Source organism: Rhinatrema bivittatum, chromosome 16 (assembly GCF_901001135.1).
Source record: "Rhinatrema bivittatum chromosome 16, aRhiBiv1.1, whole genome shotgun sequence".
Taxonomy (NCBI): Eukaryota; Metazoa; Chordata; class Amphibia; order Gymnophiona; family Rhinatrematidae; genus Rhinatrema; species Rhinatrema bivittatum.
The window spans coordinates 18,421,518-18,438,949 of NC_042630.1; the positions used below are offsets into that span (position 1 = coordinate 18,421,518).

Below are 17,432 nucleotides of genomic sequence, written 5' to 3' on the forward strand. Positions count from 1 at the left end.
TCCCCTTCCCCTTCACTAGTATCTGCCCTCCCCCTTCCACTTCTGAAATGCTCTCTCCATATCCCCTCCTCCTACCACTAGAAGGCTCTCCCTACATCTCCCGCCCCCTCCCCTGAAAGGCTCTGTCCACACTCCCTCCCATCATCTTGCTCCATGATCCCCAGTACAGCCTGGGCTGCTCCTCCCTGCCTGCCAGCTTAACATGGCTTCAACTTGCTGTATGGAGAGGGGGGGGGGGGGTCAGTCTCAGAGACTTTGCAACTCATGTCGCCAGATTGACCTCACTGACCCATTATGGGCTTCAATATGCCTCATTAGCACTCAGCTCTCTTCTCTGGATGCTACGTTATCCCAGACTGCACCCGGGAAGAAAGGGGTGGGCATCAGCAGTGAATCTTCGCCTTCCAGTTCTCCACCCGCCAGCCCCGCCGAACCCTCCGTCCCTGTACATTGTGCACAGCCTGTGAGCCTGAGCGCACCCAGAAGCCCCCCCTCTGGGCAGGAATGGCCAGCTCTCGTGTGGGAGAGCAGGAGAAAGGACTCCCACAGCAGAAGATTCCTGCCCAGTCTGGGAGATTTGGCAGGTCTGCTATTGCTGTACACTTCCCATGGAACCTTATACCCCCAAGAAAATCAAAACAAGCATTCCAGGCCTGCCATGGATTAAAACCAGAACTGGCTGTACCTGTCTTTCAAACTTGGAGCCAGTTTGTAATCAGAGCTTAATTTCTGGGGGAAGGTTCTGCCCCTTCTTTTCAGCCTTACAGAGGCGGAGCAGCAGGGGGTGTCCTGCTCCAGCCCCTCCCCTTCAGGCAGCCTGCAGGGAAGAAGAAGGGAAGAGATGGGAGCCTGAAGTAGAGCAAAGTACAACCACTCTGCTCCCAAATCTAGTCCTGCCCTCCCGTTCTGCAGGGAAGAGGAGGTGTGTGTGTGTGTGCTCCTTAAGCAGAAGCTGCAGAGCAAAGAACAGACACAAGTCTGAAACTCGTGAACGGCAGTGCCACTACTTAAGGTCTCGGCCCTAGCCTTGAGGATTGGCACTACTGCTCACAAGTTCGGATAATGTGTTAATTCAATCCTTTTTTGTGTCTGTTAGTTGGAGCTTAATTTTGGGCAGAATTGCCAAGCATGGGTGCTCTCCCACCTTTTTTTCTGGGATCCAATGAAGCGGAGCAGAGCTGGCAGCATAAATCAGTTGTGACACCCCTCCTGCAGAAATGCAGCATGAAAAGGGTGTTTGCATATATATGTGTGTGTGTGTGTGCAAGAGAGGGATTGTGTGTGTCGGTGGGAAAGATAAGAGTTCATGCCCAGCTCTAGTTCCGCCCACTGGCACAGTTCACTCCCAACCCTTTCCTCACTCCCTCCCGGACTCCATAGTTCCACCTGCTTTTATAGACAAATTAAACCCTGTTTGTAACCCTTGGAGGTTTAAAAACTGAAATTTCAGGCCTATTATAAAGATTTCAGGCCTTTTATAAGTAATTTATAACCTATCATTAAAATCATCCGTGGTACCTGAAGACTGCAAATTGGCCAGTGTAATCCCATTATATAAAAAGGGCTCCAGAGGTGATCTGGGAAACTATAGCCCGGTGAGCCTGACTTCAGTGCTGAGAAAAATCTTGAAATATATTATAAAGAATAAAATCACAGAACATATAGATAGACATGGTTTAATGGGCTACAGCCAGTCTTACCTAACATAAGAACATAAAAATTGCCATGCTGGGTCAGACCAAGGGTCCATCAAGCCCAGCATCCTGTTTCCAACAGAGGCCAAACCAGGCCACAAGAACCTGGCAATTACCCAAACACTAAGAAGATCCCATGCTACTGATGCAATTAATAGCAGTGGCTATTCCCTAAGTAAACTTGATTAATAGCCGTTAATGGACTTCTCCTCCAAGGACTTATCCAAACCTTTTTTGAACCCAGCTATACTAACTGCACTAACCACATCTGCTACATTTTTTTGAAAGGGTTAATAAACATGTGGACAAAGGTGAACCAGTAGATGTGGTGTACTTCGATTTCCAGAAGGTGTGTGACAAAATCCCTTCTTGAGAGGCTTCTAAGAAAACTAAAACGTCATGGGATAGGAGGAGATGTTCTTTTGGGATTGCAAACTGTTTAAAAGAGAGGAAATAGATTAAATGGTCTATTTTCAGAGTGGAGTGCCTTAGGGATCCGTACTTGAACTGGTGTTTTTAATATATTTATAAATTATATGGAAAGAGATATGAGGTGTTCAAATTTGAAGATGACACAAAATTATTCAGAGTAGTTAAATCTCAAGCAGATTGTGATAAATTGCAGGAGGACCTTGTGAGACTGGAAGATTGGGCTTCCAAATGGCAGATGAAATTTAATGTGGACAAGTGCAAAGTGATGCATATAGGGAAAAATAACCTATGCTATAGTTACACAATGTTATGTTCTATGTTAGGAGTTGCCACCCAGGAAAAAGATCTGGGCATCATAGTTTATATTACTTTGAAATCATCAGCTCAAAATGCTATGACAATCAAAAAGCAAACAGAATGTTAGGAATTATTAGGAAGGGAATGGCGAATAAAATAGAGGATGTCATAATGCCTCTTTATGGCTCAGTGTTTAGATTGCACCTTGCATACTGTGTGCACTTCTGGTTGCCGCATCTCAAAAACGATATAGTTGCACTGGAGAAAGTGCAGAGAAGGGCGTCCAAAATGATAAAGGGGATAGAACGGCTCTCCTATGAGGAAAGGCTAAAGAGGTTAGGGCTGTTCAGCTTGGAGAGATGGCTGAGGGGAAGGATATGATAGAGGTCTTTAAAATCATGAGAGGACTAGAACAGGTAAATGTGAATCGGTTATTTACTCTTTCGGATAATACAAGAACTAGGGGGTACGCCATGAAGTTAGCCAGTAGCTTATTTAAAACAAATCAGAGAAAATTCTTTTACATTCAATGCACAATTAAGCTCTGGAATTCATTGCCAGAGGATGTGGTTAAGGCAGCTAGTGTAGCTGGGTTTAAAAAAGGTTTGGATAAGTTCCTGGAGGAGAAGTTCATAAACTTCTATTGATCAATAGGGAATAGCCACTGCTTGTTGCTGGCATTAGTAGCTTGGGCTCTATTTAATATTTGGATACTTGCCAGATACTTGTAGCCTGGAATGGCCACTGTTGGAGATAGTATGGCATATCTTATGTTTTATGGCGCAGCAGTTTCTTTTGGGCTTCCACTTGAATTGGGAACTAGCCCCTATAAGAGCTACTACACCATAAGCCTTCATTTGCAGCTACCTTGGGAGCATACCCCATTTTTATTCCTCCTCTCCCCTTTCTATCTAGGCCACCCATTACAGTAACAGTTCTTCAGCATATATTTTATTTAAAAAAATATTGTCCTTGAAACAGATAAGACAGAGGAATGTGACTCTTTGCCTGTGGCATTATCAAAATCCTGTTTTTTTACATTTGAGTTTGCAACCTCGAGTCCAGAAGACATGAGAGAGCAGAAACCTGGCAGTGGTTGAGAACGCTGCAGATACTGGCACATGCTCTTGCAGCCTGGGGTGAATGCTGCAGATCTTTTCTGGGACCTAGTTGAGGGAGCGTGCCACTGACTTTAGAGAGGGAGAGACGAGAAGCAGAGAGAAAAGGAGAGAGGAGGAGGACACAGAGAAGAGAAACAGACTCACAATGCAAGTCTTAAGAAGAGCACCAGACAGATCCTTAACCCAACATACCCAAGCTTAAGGGTGAGGTTCATTTCTCTGAGAGAGTGACAGAGAGACAAAACAACAGAAAAGGACTTCCTTTCTGTTCAGTATCTGGGAATTAAGAATCACACCGCTCTGCTGAACAATCATCTGGCTACTGAGAAGAATATTGTGTCTACAAACTGTGGCTATCTGCTCTCTTGCTGGGGCTCTTATCTTGCTTTGTTCTATCACCAGGGTGAATTGCATTTGTTTTGTGTTTCAGGCAGAGATTCCATCCCTTGCACACACATATCTGTGGAAATAACCTTTCTTACCCTCTGGGGCCTTCTCTGTATCAGTACTCTGACTTTCTTTATAACATATTAAGAGAGTCTCTTATTCCTGTAAGAGCACCTCACATTAATTACAATATATTACTGGATCTGTGAGAGATCCTGTTATCACTGTTAAAAGTCCTCATTATTATGCTAGTTGGTCTCACATTATCTATTATATAATAATAACTTTTCTTATTTATAAGAACTGCATCACGCTCTTAGGTTACCAGAAGTGCTTAGCTTTGCTATTCTCTAAAATTGCCAAGAGACACCTTTTATATTAACTAGAGGGCAGGAGAAACCACAAAGCAAACCACAGCAACAGCAGCCACTATAGTGAGGAATTACCCCAAAAAGGATAGGGGTGCGAGGAAGGCTGTGGCACAGCTTTGGTTCCCTGAGCACCCACCCTCCAGGGCGGAGGACGCAGCCACCCAATTCTTAGCTCAGTCAGAAAGATCTGGGACCTGCTGCCCACCTAAGCCTAGCAGCTGCTGTCCGAGAGCGCGTTGGACACAGTGGAAACCCGAGTGGCCTGCGAGGAGCGGAGGGAGTGGTCTGTGGAGGACCTGGAGATCAGGGCACTAGACGACTGGGGGTCCTCTGCTGGAGCCAGCGGGTCCTGGCCCCTCCTCTTCGGACAGGCGGAGGAGGTGCAGGAGAAGAAGGCTGGAAGGCCGAGAAGGACGCAGCTGCCCAAGAGGATGAACGTGGCGCAGACCAGGAAGGACGCCCGGAAGTTCCCAGTGAGGTCACGGAGGAATCCTGCAAAAAAAAAAAGGCGAAAGTGAGAGCAAAGGCATCAGAAGATCCTGCCTCTCTGATTAGTCAGCCAGCTCTTAGACCCCAGCCTTCATTTTCATATCTGTTCAGGCACCAATTAATTGTGTGGCTGATCAGCCCCTGCAAAGCAGATTACATTCAGGTACCCAGAGGGCTTGCACTCTGAGGAGGCTTATTTACTAAAGGGTTTCTCCCATTTTATGTTTATGTGAAAAATTCTTAGTAAATACAGTCCTCAAGCTATGGAGTGTGAGGTGACTTGCCCAAGATCGCAAGCAGTGTCAGCGTGATATGCCCCTCTAGCTGCTACTGTCCGACAGCGCCAGGCTCCCAGCAGGACATGCTTCAGCTGAGAATGCCACAAGAGTTGTGGCCCACTTCATTTGCCACTGATCTATGGTGAGCTGAGATTTGACAGCGTCTTATAACAAGATTTTTTAAATTTTTGCCCTGCCTTGGCCCCTACGTGGCTTGCAGAGGCTATGCACACTACCGCATGCTACTGCACCATGTAATGCATGCCTGATTATATGTTACAGCCCACAAAGTCCGGCAAACGATGCTGTGGCCAATGCACATACTGGCGGTTCTTGCATAGATCAAGCTTCCCCTGTTATGCATTATTATTGCGTGAATAACAGAAGCTGTTCTGTAGATAACACATGCCTCTCGGATGAGCTTTTATGCAATTAGGAGGGCGCCTTGCTGGTGGTTATTTGACATGCATTTTGGCCATCTGCACCACTTTCCTTCTTACCTGAAAGAGGGGGGCCCAGCAGTCCCCCAAAACTCATGACCATCAGGCACAGCCCTATGGCATTTGTCACCCTGGAGACTCCCACAAGGTCAGGCACCACAGCGAAGATCAGGGGAGCAAACCCACCAGCACTGCACCCATAAAAAGTTCCCAGGGCCATGATGCTGAAGTAGGACTCTCCAAAAGGCAACAGGAGCAGACTGAGTCCCGTCAAGGTGTTCCACAAGAAGAGGAGCTGCGCCGACGACAGGAGCTTCAGGTCAGCGAAACAGCCAGAAACAAGCCTCATGGCCGCATCTGCCAGGGCCGTGACGGACATTAGGAAAGCTGCTTCGTAGCTGCTCAGTCCCAGGTCTGCACCGTGAGGCACCAGGTGCACGTAGGGGATGAAGTAGCCAGTCCCTATGAGAAGAAGGGCCGCCGTGTACACAACGAAGCCCCGGTGTCGGAACAGGCTGAGGTCAAAGATAGAAGAAACCTTCCTGAGACACAGCCAGCCCCTGGAGGCGTCCTGGGGTTTCACGGAACTCCTGCCAACCTTGCCCTGGAGTGCTGGGGGTCGGAGCAGCGCTCCGCACACGCAGAGGTTCAGCACAATGGCAGACAGGATCAGAAGGGCACCCCGCCAGCTGAAGTTGTCGATGAGGACCTGGAAGAATGGAGAGAAGAGGAAGGAGGAGATTCCGTTGCCGGTCAGAGCCAGGCCCAAGGCAAGGACACGACGTCGGGTAAAGTACTTGGGAATCATGCCCATCGTTGGAGTGAAGACCAGTGCCCAGCCGCAACCTGCTCAAGAGAAAAGCTGTTTTACTTTCTCTGTGTATCAAAGCAGATGGTTTGTTGTCTGTTATCCCACATTAATGCCTTTCTCTGGCCAGATCTAGACAGATATGTAGGATCTAAAGTAATATGATTTAATACATGTCGTAAACATTTCAACATCATCTTCCATCATCCATTTATTCTCCTTTGTCCATCATAACACAAGAACATAAGACTTGCCATACTGGGTCATACTAAAGATCCCTCAAGCCCAGTATCCTGTGTCCAACAGTGGTCAATCCAGGTCACAAATACCAGGCAGGATCCCAAAGGGGTAGACAGATCCCAAGCTGCTTATCCCAAGAATAAGCAGAGGATTTCTGCAACTCCACCTTAATAATGGTTAATGGACTTTTCCTCCAGCAACTTTTCTACACCTTTTTTAAATGCAGCTACACTAATAGCTTTCACCGCATCCTCTGGCAATGAATTCCAGAGCTTAATTATGCATTGAATAAAAACATATTTTCTCTTATTAGTTTTAAATGCATTACCTAGCAACTTCTTTGTGTGATCCTTGGTCTTTGTACTTTTGAAAGAGTAAACAACTATTTGTTTAATCATTCCATTCCACTCATTATTTTATAGACACCTATCATATCTCCCCTCAGCTGTCTCTTCTCCAAGCTGTTTACTTATTCATTCACTTAAATGTTGGCCATCAACTTACCATCAATCCATTCATATCATGCCTCCTAAACATCACCTAATTGGCCCAACATCTCATCTACACCCACACACACTGTCATCCATCCATCCATCCTCAATATGTATCATCTATTGGCCATTAGTACTTAAGAACATGAGAAGGTATCATAATGGGTCAGACCAAGAATCCATCAAGCCCAGCATCCTGTTTCCAATAGTGGCCAATCCAGGTTACAAGTACCTGGCAAGTCCCTAAACATTAAATAGATCCCATGCTACTAATGCTAGTAATAGCAATGGCTATTCCCTAAACCACCTTGATTAATAGCAGTTAATGGACTTCTCCTCCAGGATCTAATCCAAACCTTTTTTAAAACCCAGCAACACTATCTGTCCTAACCTCATCCTCTGGCAACAAATTCCATAGCTTAATTGTGTGTTGAGTGAAATAGAATTTTCACTGATTTGTTTTAAATGTGCTACTTGCTAACTTCATGGAGTGTCCCCTAATCCTTCTATTACACGAAAGAATAAATAACCGATTCACATTTTCCCATTCTAGACCTAAAAAACAAACCAGAAGCTGATCCAATGTAGCTGTGTAGCAACCAAGAAAGGTGAGATCGGTATATCCCATACTAGACCTGTCATGATTTTATAGACCTCTATCATATCCCACCTCAGCTGTCTCTTCTCCCTAACCCCTTTAGTCTTTCCTCATAGAGGAGCTTTCCATCCCCTTTATCATTTTGGTTGCCCTTTTCTGTACCTTTTCCAGTGCAACTATATCTTTTTTGAGATGCAGCAACCCAAATTGTACACAGTACTCAAGGTGCAGTCTAACCATGGAGCATTACAGAGGCATTATGACATCTTCCATTTTATTAACCATTCTCTTCCTAATAATTCCTAACATTCTGTTTGCTTTTTTGACTGTTGCAGCAAACTGAGACGACAATGTCAATGTATTATCCAATATGACACCTAGATCTTTTTCTTGAGTGGTAGCTCCTAATATGGAACCTAACATCGTGTAACTACAGCACTTGTCCACATTAAATTTCATCTGCCATTTGGATGCCCAATCTTCCAGACTCGCAAGGTCCTCATGCAATTTATCACAATCTGCTTGTGATTTAACTACTCTGCATAATTTTGTATCATCTGCAAATTTGATTACCTCACTCATTGTATCCCTTTCCAGATCATTTATAAATATATTAAAAAGCACTGGTCCAAGTATAGATCCCTGAGGCAGTCCACTGTTTACCCTTTTCCTCTGAGAAAATTGATCATTTAATCCTACTCTTCTTTTAACCAGTTTGTAATCCACAAAAGGACATCGCCTCCTAGTCATGACTTTTTAGTTTTCTTAGAAACCTCTCATGAGGGACTTTGTCAAACGCCTTCTGAAAATCCAAATACACTACATCTACCAGTTCACCTTTATCCACATGTTTATTAACCCCTTCAAAAAATGAAGCAGATTTGTGAGGCAAGATTTCCCTTCGGTAAATCCATGCTGGCTATGTTCCATTAAACCATGTCTTTCTATAGGCTCTGTAATTATGATCTTTAGAATAGTTTCCACTATTTTTCCTGGCACTGAAGTCAGGCTCACTGGTCTATAGTTTCCTGGATTGCCCCTGGAGCCCTTTTTAAATATTGGGGTTACATTGGCCACCCTCCAGTCTTCAGGTACAATGGATGATTTTAATGATAGGTTTCAAATTTTAACTAATAGATCTGAAATTTCATTTTTTAGTTCCTTCAGAACCTTGGGGTGCATTCCATCCAGTCCAGGTCATTTACTACTCTTTAGTTTGTCAATCTGGCCTTCTACATCTTCCAGGTTCACAGTGATTTGGTTCAGTTCATTTGACTCATCACCCTTGAAAACCATCTCTGGAACTGGTAGCTCCCCAACATCCTCATTAGTAAACACAGAAGCAAAGAATTAATGTAGTCTTTCTGTGATCGCCTTATCTTTTCTAAGAGCCCCTTTAACCCTTCAGTCATCCACATATCTATCTATACACAGATTTATCTTATTCCATGTAGTGATTTATGGGTCTAAGATCTATAATCTATTAAACCATCAATGCATCCATGAATCCATCTAACAGTTTCTTCATTTATCCATTGTTAGAGCATAGACAAATGACTGATACTATCATCTTGGTATAAAACATTCTCCATTTGCAACAGCTATCCTCCATCGATCATCTTATGTCTGTCCTCAACCACCCTTTATCCATCTATCCATCTCTTTCAGTCTCATCCTCCCTCCAGGATTCTCTCTTTATCCACAATTTACTTCCACCATCATCTAGCTCTCCTCACCCTCCATCTGTCATCTGCTGTCCTCATCCAACCTTCATCTTTCCAACACCTGTCTATTCTTATCTACCCTCCCACCCATCCATATTCATCCATTTTATTATTCATTCTTGACCTCCACTTTCTTCTTCTGTCTCTCTGTAATATTGTACATTTTCCATTCAGTCTGCCCAGTTGAGATCCTCTTCTGATAGATGTGCATATAAATTTCCCAAATACAACCCAACACCATCTCCCACCTTGGGTATTCCACCTGATCTCTCAACTCTCAAATCTGTCCCAAGCATGGCCAAAGTCCATTACAGTGTTGGCCTCCCCATGATTCCTCAAAGACCCGATACAATCTTACACCTCTGATTAGGCTTTAGGTTATCCCCATGGTTTCTTGGAGCCTTGATGCAATGGTACCACTGTTGTTTTGAGTTGTAACTGCTGCTTTGTGCAGATTACCCCAATTTGCTTAATTTCCATCCTCTTGCCACTCCTCTGCATTTATCCCACACTTTTTTGAATTGTGTTAATCATTATCATCTTCACTACCTCCTCTGGAAGAGCATTCTAGGCATCCACCACCCTTTCTGTGAAAACAATATTTCCCAGTATTATTCCTAAGTCTTCCCACACTCCATCCCTCCTTCATCCTCTTCTGCCTCTCCTCACCTATTCTCCATTCATCGGTGTCTCCTCATCTACCTCCCATCCATCTCTCTCTCCTTATCCAGCCTCTATCCTTTCATTATCTTCTGTCATTATCTTTCCACTCACCCTTCATCTCTGCTATCTTTCCTTACTCACTCTTCATCCATCCATCGTATCTCTTCTCATCCACCCTCTATCTGTCCATCCATCCATTATCTTGTACTTCTCCTTATCCACCCTTCATCCATCATCCTCTGTCATCATTCTTCCATCACACGCCATCCATCATCTTCTGTCTCGTCTCATCCATCCTCTACCCACCATCAATCATTTGATGCATTTAAGACCCTGGTTATTTTTGCTTGTTTGTTACCCACCTGTGACCACCCCAAGGCTGAGGTAGAGATGTAGCAGAGATTTTCCAAATGAGGCCAGCAGGATGCCCAGGCAGGATAGGATGCCTCCTCCCATCACTACCAAGCGTTCTCCGTACTGTGAGCTGATGGCACTACCAATAGGACCTAGAAGTCAAGTGATTGGGGGTAGGGAAAAAAAAAACATGTCTGAATACAGCTAGTAGAGAGAGCTCTAGGACACTCGAGGCTGCAATTTAGTTCATGTGCCCATCCAGTAGTTTTGACTATATTGAAATCCTGGTTAGTTGATAGGTTTTTTATCCTGTTGCACAAGCATGTAAGTACAAAAAATGTGCATACAGTTGGAATACATAATTAACATCTACTTGTCTCTGATAAAATGTCAGTTCTGTGTTGTGTCTAAAATTGGTTCTAGCGTTGATGCTATATCAGGTGGCTCTCAGGCTTAGCTGATGGTCACTTGGTAACAAATAGATGCAAACTTTGGGCCACAAATGACTACAGTCTTTTTGCATATGAAACATGAGCTCGTCTTCCCTACCCATCTGTGTCCCCACGCCCAAGCACGTCCATTCAGCTGTCCTCCTCATTCCCCTTTTCCTTTCCCCCAACCCAAGGACTCACTTGCAAACTGCTGCACTGCGATGGCAATGGAGGAGATCCAGGAGACCTCCCCGGATGACTTGTGGAAGTAATGGATGAATTCCACAAAGAAGACTCCCACCGAGCGGATGATCCCGTAGGACAGGGAATTCATCAGGAACGCAGCCAGGACGATCAGCCAACCCCAGCCTCCATCTGGGGCCTCAGTGGCAGGCATCCTAGGGCTGGAAACAGCATGCAAACATGCATTATTGTAGCCGTTCTGCACTGCGTGCCCATGGCGACTTCCAACAGGAGCGGGGCTCATGCCTCTCTCGCAGAGCAAAGCTCCACCATTGGTACCTACAAAGTAGCATTTCTGGGTGTTTGGCACCTGGGTTCAGATAGATTTCTTGTCTTTGGTATAGACTGGAGGGGGTCCTCATTTTCCCTTCCAAATCCTCTTTGCCATTTGCACAGAATACATATATCAGGGGACTTCACATTGCAGTGATGGAATAAAGAAGTGAGCTAAATTTCAGCATTCAATTTCTTGAGTTAATTCCCGATGTAGTAAGCAAGTGGTATGCAAATGCATCAGCAATGTAAAAAAGCAAGCTGGCCCAACACTGTGTGCCCAAAAAGATGTGAAGCATGAGTAAAACATGACTTGTGCACAGAAAATGTTATGTGCACAAATTATAGATTTTGTGTATAAAACGTGTGTGTGTATAAAATATGATCAATGATATATTCAAAACATCATCATATTCAATTGCTTAATAATATTAAATAGCTGTTCCCTTGTAGTCTTGTATCTTCCGTTCAGAGATAACCTCATAAAACTTTGGCGGGCTTTGCTTCGTTAGCCCTAATTGCCAATCTTATACTCGTGCAGTCACAAGGTAAGTCTTAGGACCGTCACCGGTTAGTTATAATCATCGGTTACTCTGCGGAAGGACCAACTTTTTTTAAAAATATTTTTCATTTATATATATATATATATATATATATTTATATAATCTTTTAGAAACCAGGTTGTATTACCGGTATCCAGGCAGTGCAATTATGCTATATGTAGCAGGATTGGAGCAGCTCAGATATCAAAAATGGCCAGTCCTTCCGCAGAGTAACCGATGATTATAACTAACCGGTGACGGTCCTAAGACTTACCTTGTGACTGCACGAGTATAAGATTGGCAATTAGGGCTAACGAAGCAAAGCCCGCCAAAGTTTTATGAGGTTATCTCTGAACGGAAGATACAAGACTACAAGGGAACAGCTATTTAATATTATTAAGCAATTGAATATGATGCTGTTTTGAATATATCATATAAGCATACATCATATACATATACAGTTTCTGTGTGTATCAGTAAAATATGATCAATGCATAAATGTAATATACCTTCAGATAATGTTATATAATACTCTACTACTGTACCGTATTATAATGTGGCAGTAATGTAATATAGTTGCTTTCTTTCTTTCTCTCTTAACGTTAACTCTATCCCTCACTAAACTCTGCTTCTCTTTTTCGACATCCCGTTCCTTGGAATTTACCTTGTTAGATGTAACTATTATTTTCCTCCTACTGATGTTAATTGTTACCCCTGTTATAATGTAAACCGATGTGATATCCATTTGAATGTCGGTATATAAAAGTTTTAAATAAATAAATTAAATAAATAAATAAAACATTAAAAAGGCATACAATTACAAAAGTGCTTCTCTTTGGGGCATGCACTTAGCACAATTGTGTACAGACTTGTATACACAACTGTCTAGCATTATGTAAGCTCTTTGGGGAAGGCACTTGTAGCACCATGGTGCAGCGCTTGCTGAGAGTATAACTGTCTGTCGCTGTCACCTCCTGCTTCTCTGGTTTGCACATAAGGCCTGCCATCTCCCCATCACTCTGAGATCATGCAACTCCTGCCTGGCCAACTATTCTGCATGCTGTGCTCCCAAGCCTACTATACAGAGTGATAGGCAGTTGTACATATAACAAGTTAGTTTTGCTAGTTTTTAACCGTATTTGAATTTTGTTTGTACATCGCTTTGTTTTACCAATATAATTAATTGCAATTAATCAAGTAATAATAAACAGAAACTGTTGTGCTACAAAAAGAAAATGCCCCAAAGAGTTGACATAAGGATAGAGAGTTGCATATACAGCAGTTCTGCATCACTGCCTCAGGGGTCCTGGACTTGGCTTCCCCAGTGCTTAGCCTGTGTTCTTTAGGAGTAAAGTTAGCTGCCATTTCCAGGCCTAGTCTTAGTCTATGGTGCCGCGCCAGGAGTTCCCAGGTGCGGTGATCCACGCAGGAGCTCCAAATCCAGGACTCCCAGATCTGGGAGCACGCTGGCATAGCCCCAGAAATGGGAGTCAACTTTACTCCACTTCATTTCCAGCAATAAGGAAAAATGAGTTAAGCCTTCAGGGCTTTCATGCACCTCCCTGCATTGGGAAGTCATAGCTAATGCCTTCATTAACATGGGATTTACATAGAGGGGCACTGATTTCTGGGCTCATGTTTACTCCCAGCGGTGTGTGCTAAAATCTTTATTAAACTGTGAGAATAGATCCGGGCACAGAAACGTGCCCAGCCTGGCGCACCTCATTACATCAGTCTCTTTGAGTCCTGGGCATCTTCCTGCTAACTGCCTCATCACTGTTTCCTAAACCCTCTCTTGCAGGCACACTCACCCAGCCAGGTTTTCAGGATTGCCACAATGAATATGCATGAGATAGATTTGCATAGAAGGAGACCCAGTGCATGCAGCTCTATTCATGGCGCCTCATTATGGGTTATCCTCCTGGAGAGGGGTGGGAGTAAGTGCTGTAGACCATGCACCCTGTTCATATCTACCTGGTTGACTTCCTACATACTGCTTCACCCCTTGACCCCCGTTCTGGTCTGGGGAGTAAATATCCAATCCCTGGTCTCTCCACCCCCCCCCCCCCCCTCATAGCACCGGCCCACCAGGGGATCCCAAGCCCTTTGTGGGGATGAGAGGGACGGTCTTTGGCTTCACCTTGTCTTGCACAGTGCAGAGCTGACCTCGGCTCGGTTGAGTGACCTTGCACTTGTCCAGCTTTGATTCTGGAGAACCTCAGTTGAGCCCCATAGAGCAGATGTGAGCCGGGCAGGGTCCTTCCGAGGAAAGGCCTGGGCTGTGGCTGTCAGAACAAGCCCTCGAGCCGCATGGATGCGAGAGTGGGAGGAAAGAGGTGTCTGTCTGGGTGGCGGCAGAAGCGTCTGCTGGGTGGGCGCAGGATTTCAGTCGCCTGGAGAAAAGAAGACAGTGGGTCAGCAACCGAGTGCCCAGCGAGAGCTGGACCACCCTCCCCTCCCCACATTTACCTGTTGCACAAAAGTGAGCAGAACAGGACAGGAGGAAGGGGAATCCCTCAGAGCTGGCTTCTCTCCTCCTGCAGAGGCAAGAAAGGATTTCTTCCTCCCCTTCCTCTGGGTGACCCTTTGTCTCTCTCTGTACAGCTCTCTAGGCTTGCATCTCCCTCTCCCTCTCCCCGCTCCGCAGTCCCCCCCGTCTCTGTGGTTACCGGCACCCTTGGGTGTAACCCCGCACCCCACTAACTCACCTTCTGCCTTCAGCCTTTCCATTGCTCCCTCCTGCTCCCTCTCCCCGCTCCGCAGTCCCCCCCCCCGCCCCCGTCTCTGTGGTTACAGGCACCCTTGGGTGTAACACCCGCCCTGCCTTCGGCCTCTCCATTGCTCACCCGCAGTAAATCCAGCTGCCGGCCACAGGAACCTGTTGCAGAAGTTCTGAGAATGGAGAGAGGCAGACGCTCAGTTATAGGCAGCGGTGACTCCTCCCTGTCCCTGTGTCAGCCTCCCCCCCCTCGCCTCGCCTGCCTGACAAGTCGTTGGGCTTTTGCAAAACAAAACCAGAGACATAAACAGAAAGGAAAACAAGAGCGGCCCTGAATGTACCTTATTAGCTAAAGGCCGGGGGATGCAGAAGGAGTGAAGACAGCAGCCATTCCCCCTCCCCCACTGTCAAATATCACCATCATCCTCATCCTTGACTTATCTGACATTTTTCCACTAAAGAGCGGGCGAGTTTATGAAATCACGAGTGGAATGGAACAGGTAAATAGGGAATGGTTATTTACCCTTTCAAATAGTACAAATAATACTAAATTATAGCTGCGTTTAAAAAAGTTTGAACAAGTTCCTGGAGGAAAAGTCCATTAGCCATTGTTAAGGTGGAGTTGCAGAAATCCACTGTTTATTCTTGGGATAAGCGGCTTGGGATCTGTCTACCCCTTGGGATCCTGCCAGGTACCTGTGACCTGGCTTGGCCACTGCTGGAAACAGGACACTGGGGCTTGAGGGACTCTTGATCTGACCCAGTATGGCAAATCTTATTTACTTATGTACTTAAGGGGACATTCCCTGAAACTTGCAACCGGCAGATTTAAAACAAATCATAGAAAATATTTCTTTCACTCAGCGCACAGTCAAGCGGGGTTTGAAAGAGACTTGGACGAGTTCCTGGAGGAAAAGGCCATAAATAATTATTGTCTAGGTAGATTCAGGGAAGCCACCGCTTATACCTGGGATTGAGCAACAAGAAAAAGATCTACATAATGGGCTTTGCCAAGTACCTGTGACCCAAACTGGTCACGGTTGGAGAGAGGAGGCTGGGCTCGACAGATCTTGACCTGACCCAGCAGGGCTTCTCTGATGTTCCTGTGGATGACTAAGGTGAGGATCACAAAGCCTCTAGGATTGGATGAGCATGATGACACCGACTCTCTCACCGCTAGGAGTCAGGGGGGAGAGAGCATCCCCTCTCACCCCCCTCTCCCCCCTCCAAAAGGAAAGAACTATTAACTATACCTTCTTGTTTTGCTGACTGGCTGTCACCACTGGGAGCTGTCAGCAGGCCTGAGTGGCCAGATTGAGGGTCCATGTTTGTGGGGGGTTCCAGAAGAACTTTCCGGGGTGCGGGCCCCCAGCCCAAGGACTGTGGCTGTAGTACTCAGGACCAGAGGGTGAGGGTGTGGGAAGAGGTTGGAGACTGAGGAGGATGGGGGTCAGAGCGCCTCGGCGGTGGGGACAGGGGGAAGGTAGTGACAGTCTGCTGACAAGGTGGCAGGCAGCAGATTGCTGATATTTGTGGGGCTAAAGGTCCTGCTGGCTGCTCACCCCCCCTTAATTAAAACCAGCCAGGTTGGCGAGTTTAGTCACAGTTTGGGAGGAGTGACACTGCTGTCCCCAGAGTGGGCATGGTATGTGCACGGGGTTGTTGGGCTGGGAAAGTGGCTCTAAGCAAATGACATATAAACCCCTGGAATTATTTGTTGGAGTTAAATTGGATTATCTTAGGCAGAGGTATTTAATAATAATCTGGACCTATTATTGGATAATAGCAACGTGCACAAGGGTGTGCAACTGCAGAATTAATACTGGCACAGGGCCTTGCAACACGAACCCTACAGAAAGAAGCTGAAGACACGCAAAACATACTTGCTAGAGGAAAGAAGGGACATGGTAAGAATATTCAAACCTATAGTGGTAGGGTCGTCACCTCAGCCAGGTCAACAGGAACAGGCGGAGCCAGTCCTGGTTGTGTCCCATTGCATGTCTGGGGGTGTAGGTCCTACTTGGGGAGCTCGGCCTAAGACTCCATGCGGGGGTAGAAGCAGCCTGGGGAGATCTGGGCGAGGTTGGAGCCCTATCCAGCAGAGCTTTCAGTGGAAAATGAAGCTGAAGGGCATGGGGGGTCCTGAGGTGAAGGAGGGGAGAGAGGAAACAGTGAGAAAATCCTTTACCAAGAGGCCAGGCCGGAGCCTGGAATCAGCAACGGCGGAGAGGGCACAGATGCCTGCAGTAAATAGAGAGGGCGGGCGGGGGGCAAGGTCAAGACAGAGAGATGACAGGAAGTTGAGCAGAGTCGGTGGTAACGCAGCAGGCAGGGGCCAACGGGGCAGAGTGGGTGGGCCAAAGGGGGGGGTCATTAAAGCCTCTTCCTCCCCACCGTGGAAGGAATAATATTTACAGCCAGTCACCATGCAGTGAGTTAGTATGGGTCCCTCCCTGTTAGATCTCTCTCCCCCCCCCCCAAATCCTTCCATAGGGCTCCAATCGGGAACCCGCAATGCAATGATTTTGCTTCGAGCCAGTGGGTTCCAGCTCAGTTGGAACCAGGGCTGAACCTTCATTAGGGACCACCTGATGACTCCTCCCCCTTTTCATATCCCCTCCCAGATTACAGCCACAGTCCTTGGGCTGGGGGCCCGCACCCCGGAATGTCCTTCTGGAACCCCACAAACATGGGCCCTCGATCTGGCATGACACTTCTTGGGAAAATCAGGACTACAGTTCCCTGCTTTCCACGGGGTAAAACGAGGCCTGGATCAACCCTAACTGGGTCTCTCCATTGAGCAACGAATAACTTTCTCCTCCCAGGGGTCGTGACTG

At 46.0% G+C, this 17,432-nt stretch overlaps 1 protein-coding gene across 1 annotated transcript; it reads right to left on the reverse strand.

Moving 5' to 3' along the window:
• Nucleotides 1-3,075: 3,075 nt before the first annotated feature.
• Nucleotides 3,076-14,768, reverse strand: LOC115078101 (monocarboxylate transporter 13-like). Its single transcript, XM_029580743.1, has 6 exons — nucleotides 14,723-14,768; nucleotides 14,017-14,269; nucleotides 11,020-11,222; nucleotides 10,396-10,539; nucleotides 5,570-6,355; nucleotides 3,076-4,794 (listed from the first exon to the last, which is right to left on the reverse strand). Exons 3-6 carry the CDS (start codon nucleotides 11,213-11,215, stop codon nucleotides 4,514-4,516), a joined length of 1,407 nt encoding a protein of 468 aa, XP_029436603.1. The 5' UTR covers nucleotides 11,216-11,222; nucleotides 14,017-14,269; nucleotides 14,723-14,768; the 3' UTR covers nucleotides 3,076-4,513.
• Nucleotides 14,769-17,432: the final 2,664 nt, after the last annotated feature.

What these genes read in the sequence shown, in the direction of transcription:
- LOC115078101 (XM_029580743.1), bottom strand. Translation starts at nt 11,215, where the DNA reads ATGCCTGCCACTGAGGCCCCAGATGGAGGCTGGGGTTGGCTGATCGTC. An exon ending in CGCAGTGCAGCAGTTTGCAA is followed by an intron (nt 10,540 to 11,019) that starts GTGAGTCCTTGG and finishes CTTGACTTCTAG; the next exon opens with GTCCTATTGGTAGTGCCATC. An exon ending in CAGCCTTGGGGTGGTCACAG is followed by an intron (nt 6,356 to 10,395) that starts GTGGGTAACAAA and finishes TCTCTTGAGCAG; the next exon opens with GTTGCGGCTGGGCACTGGTC.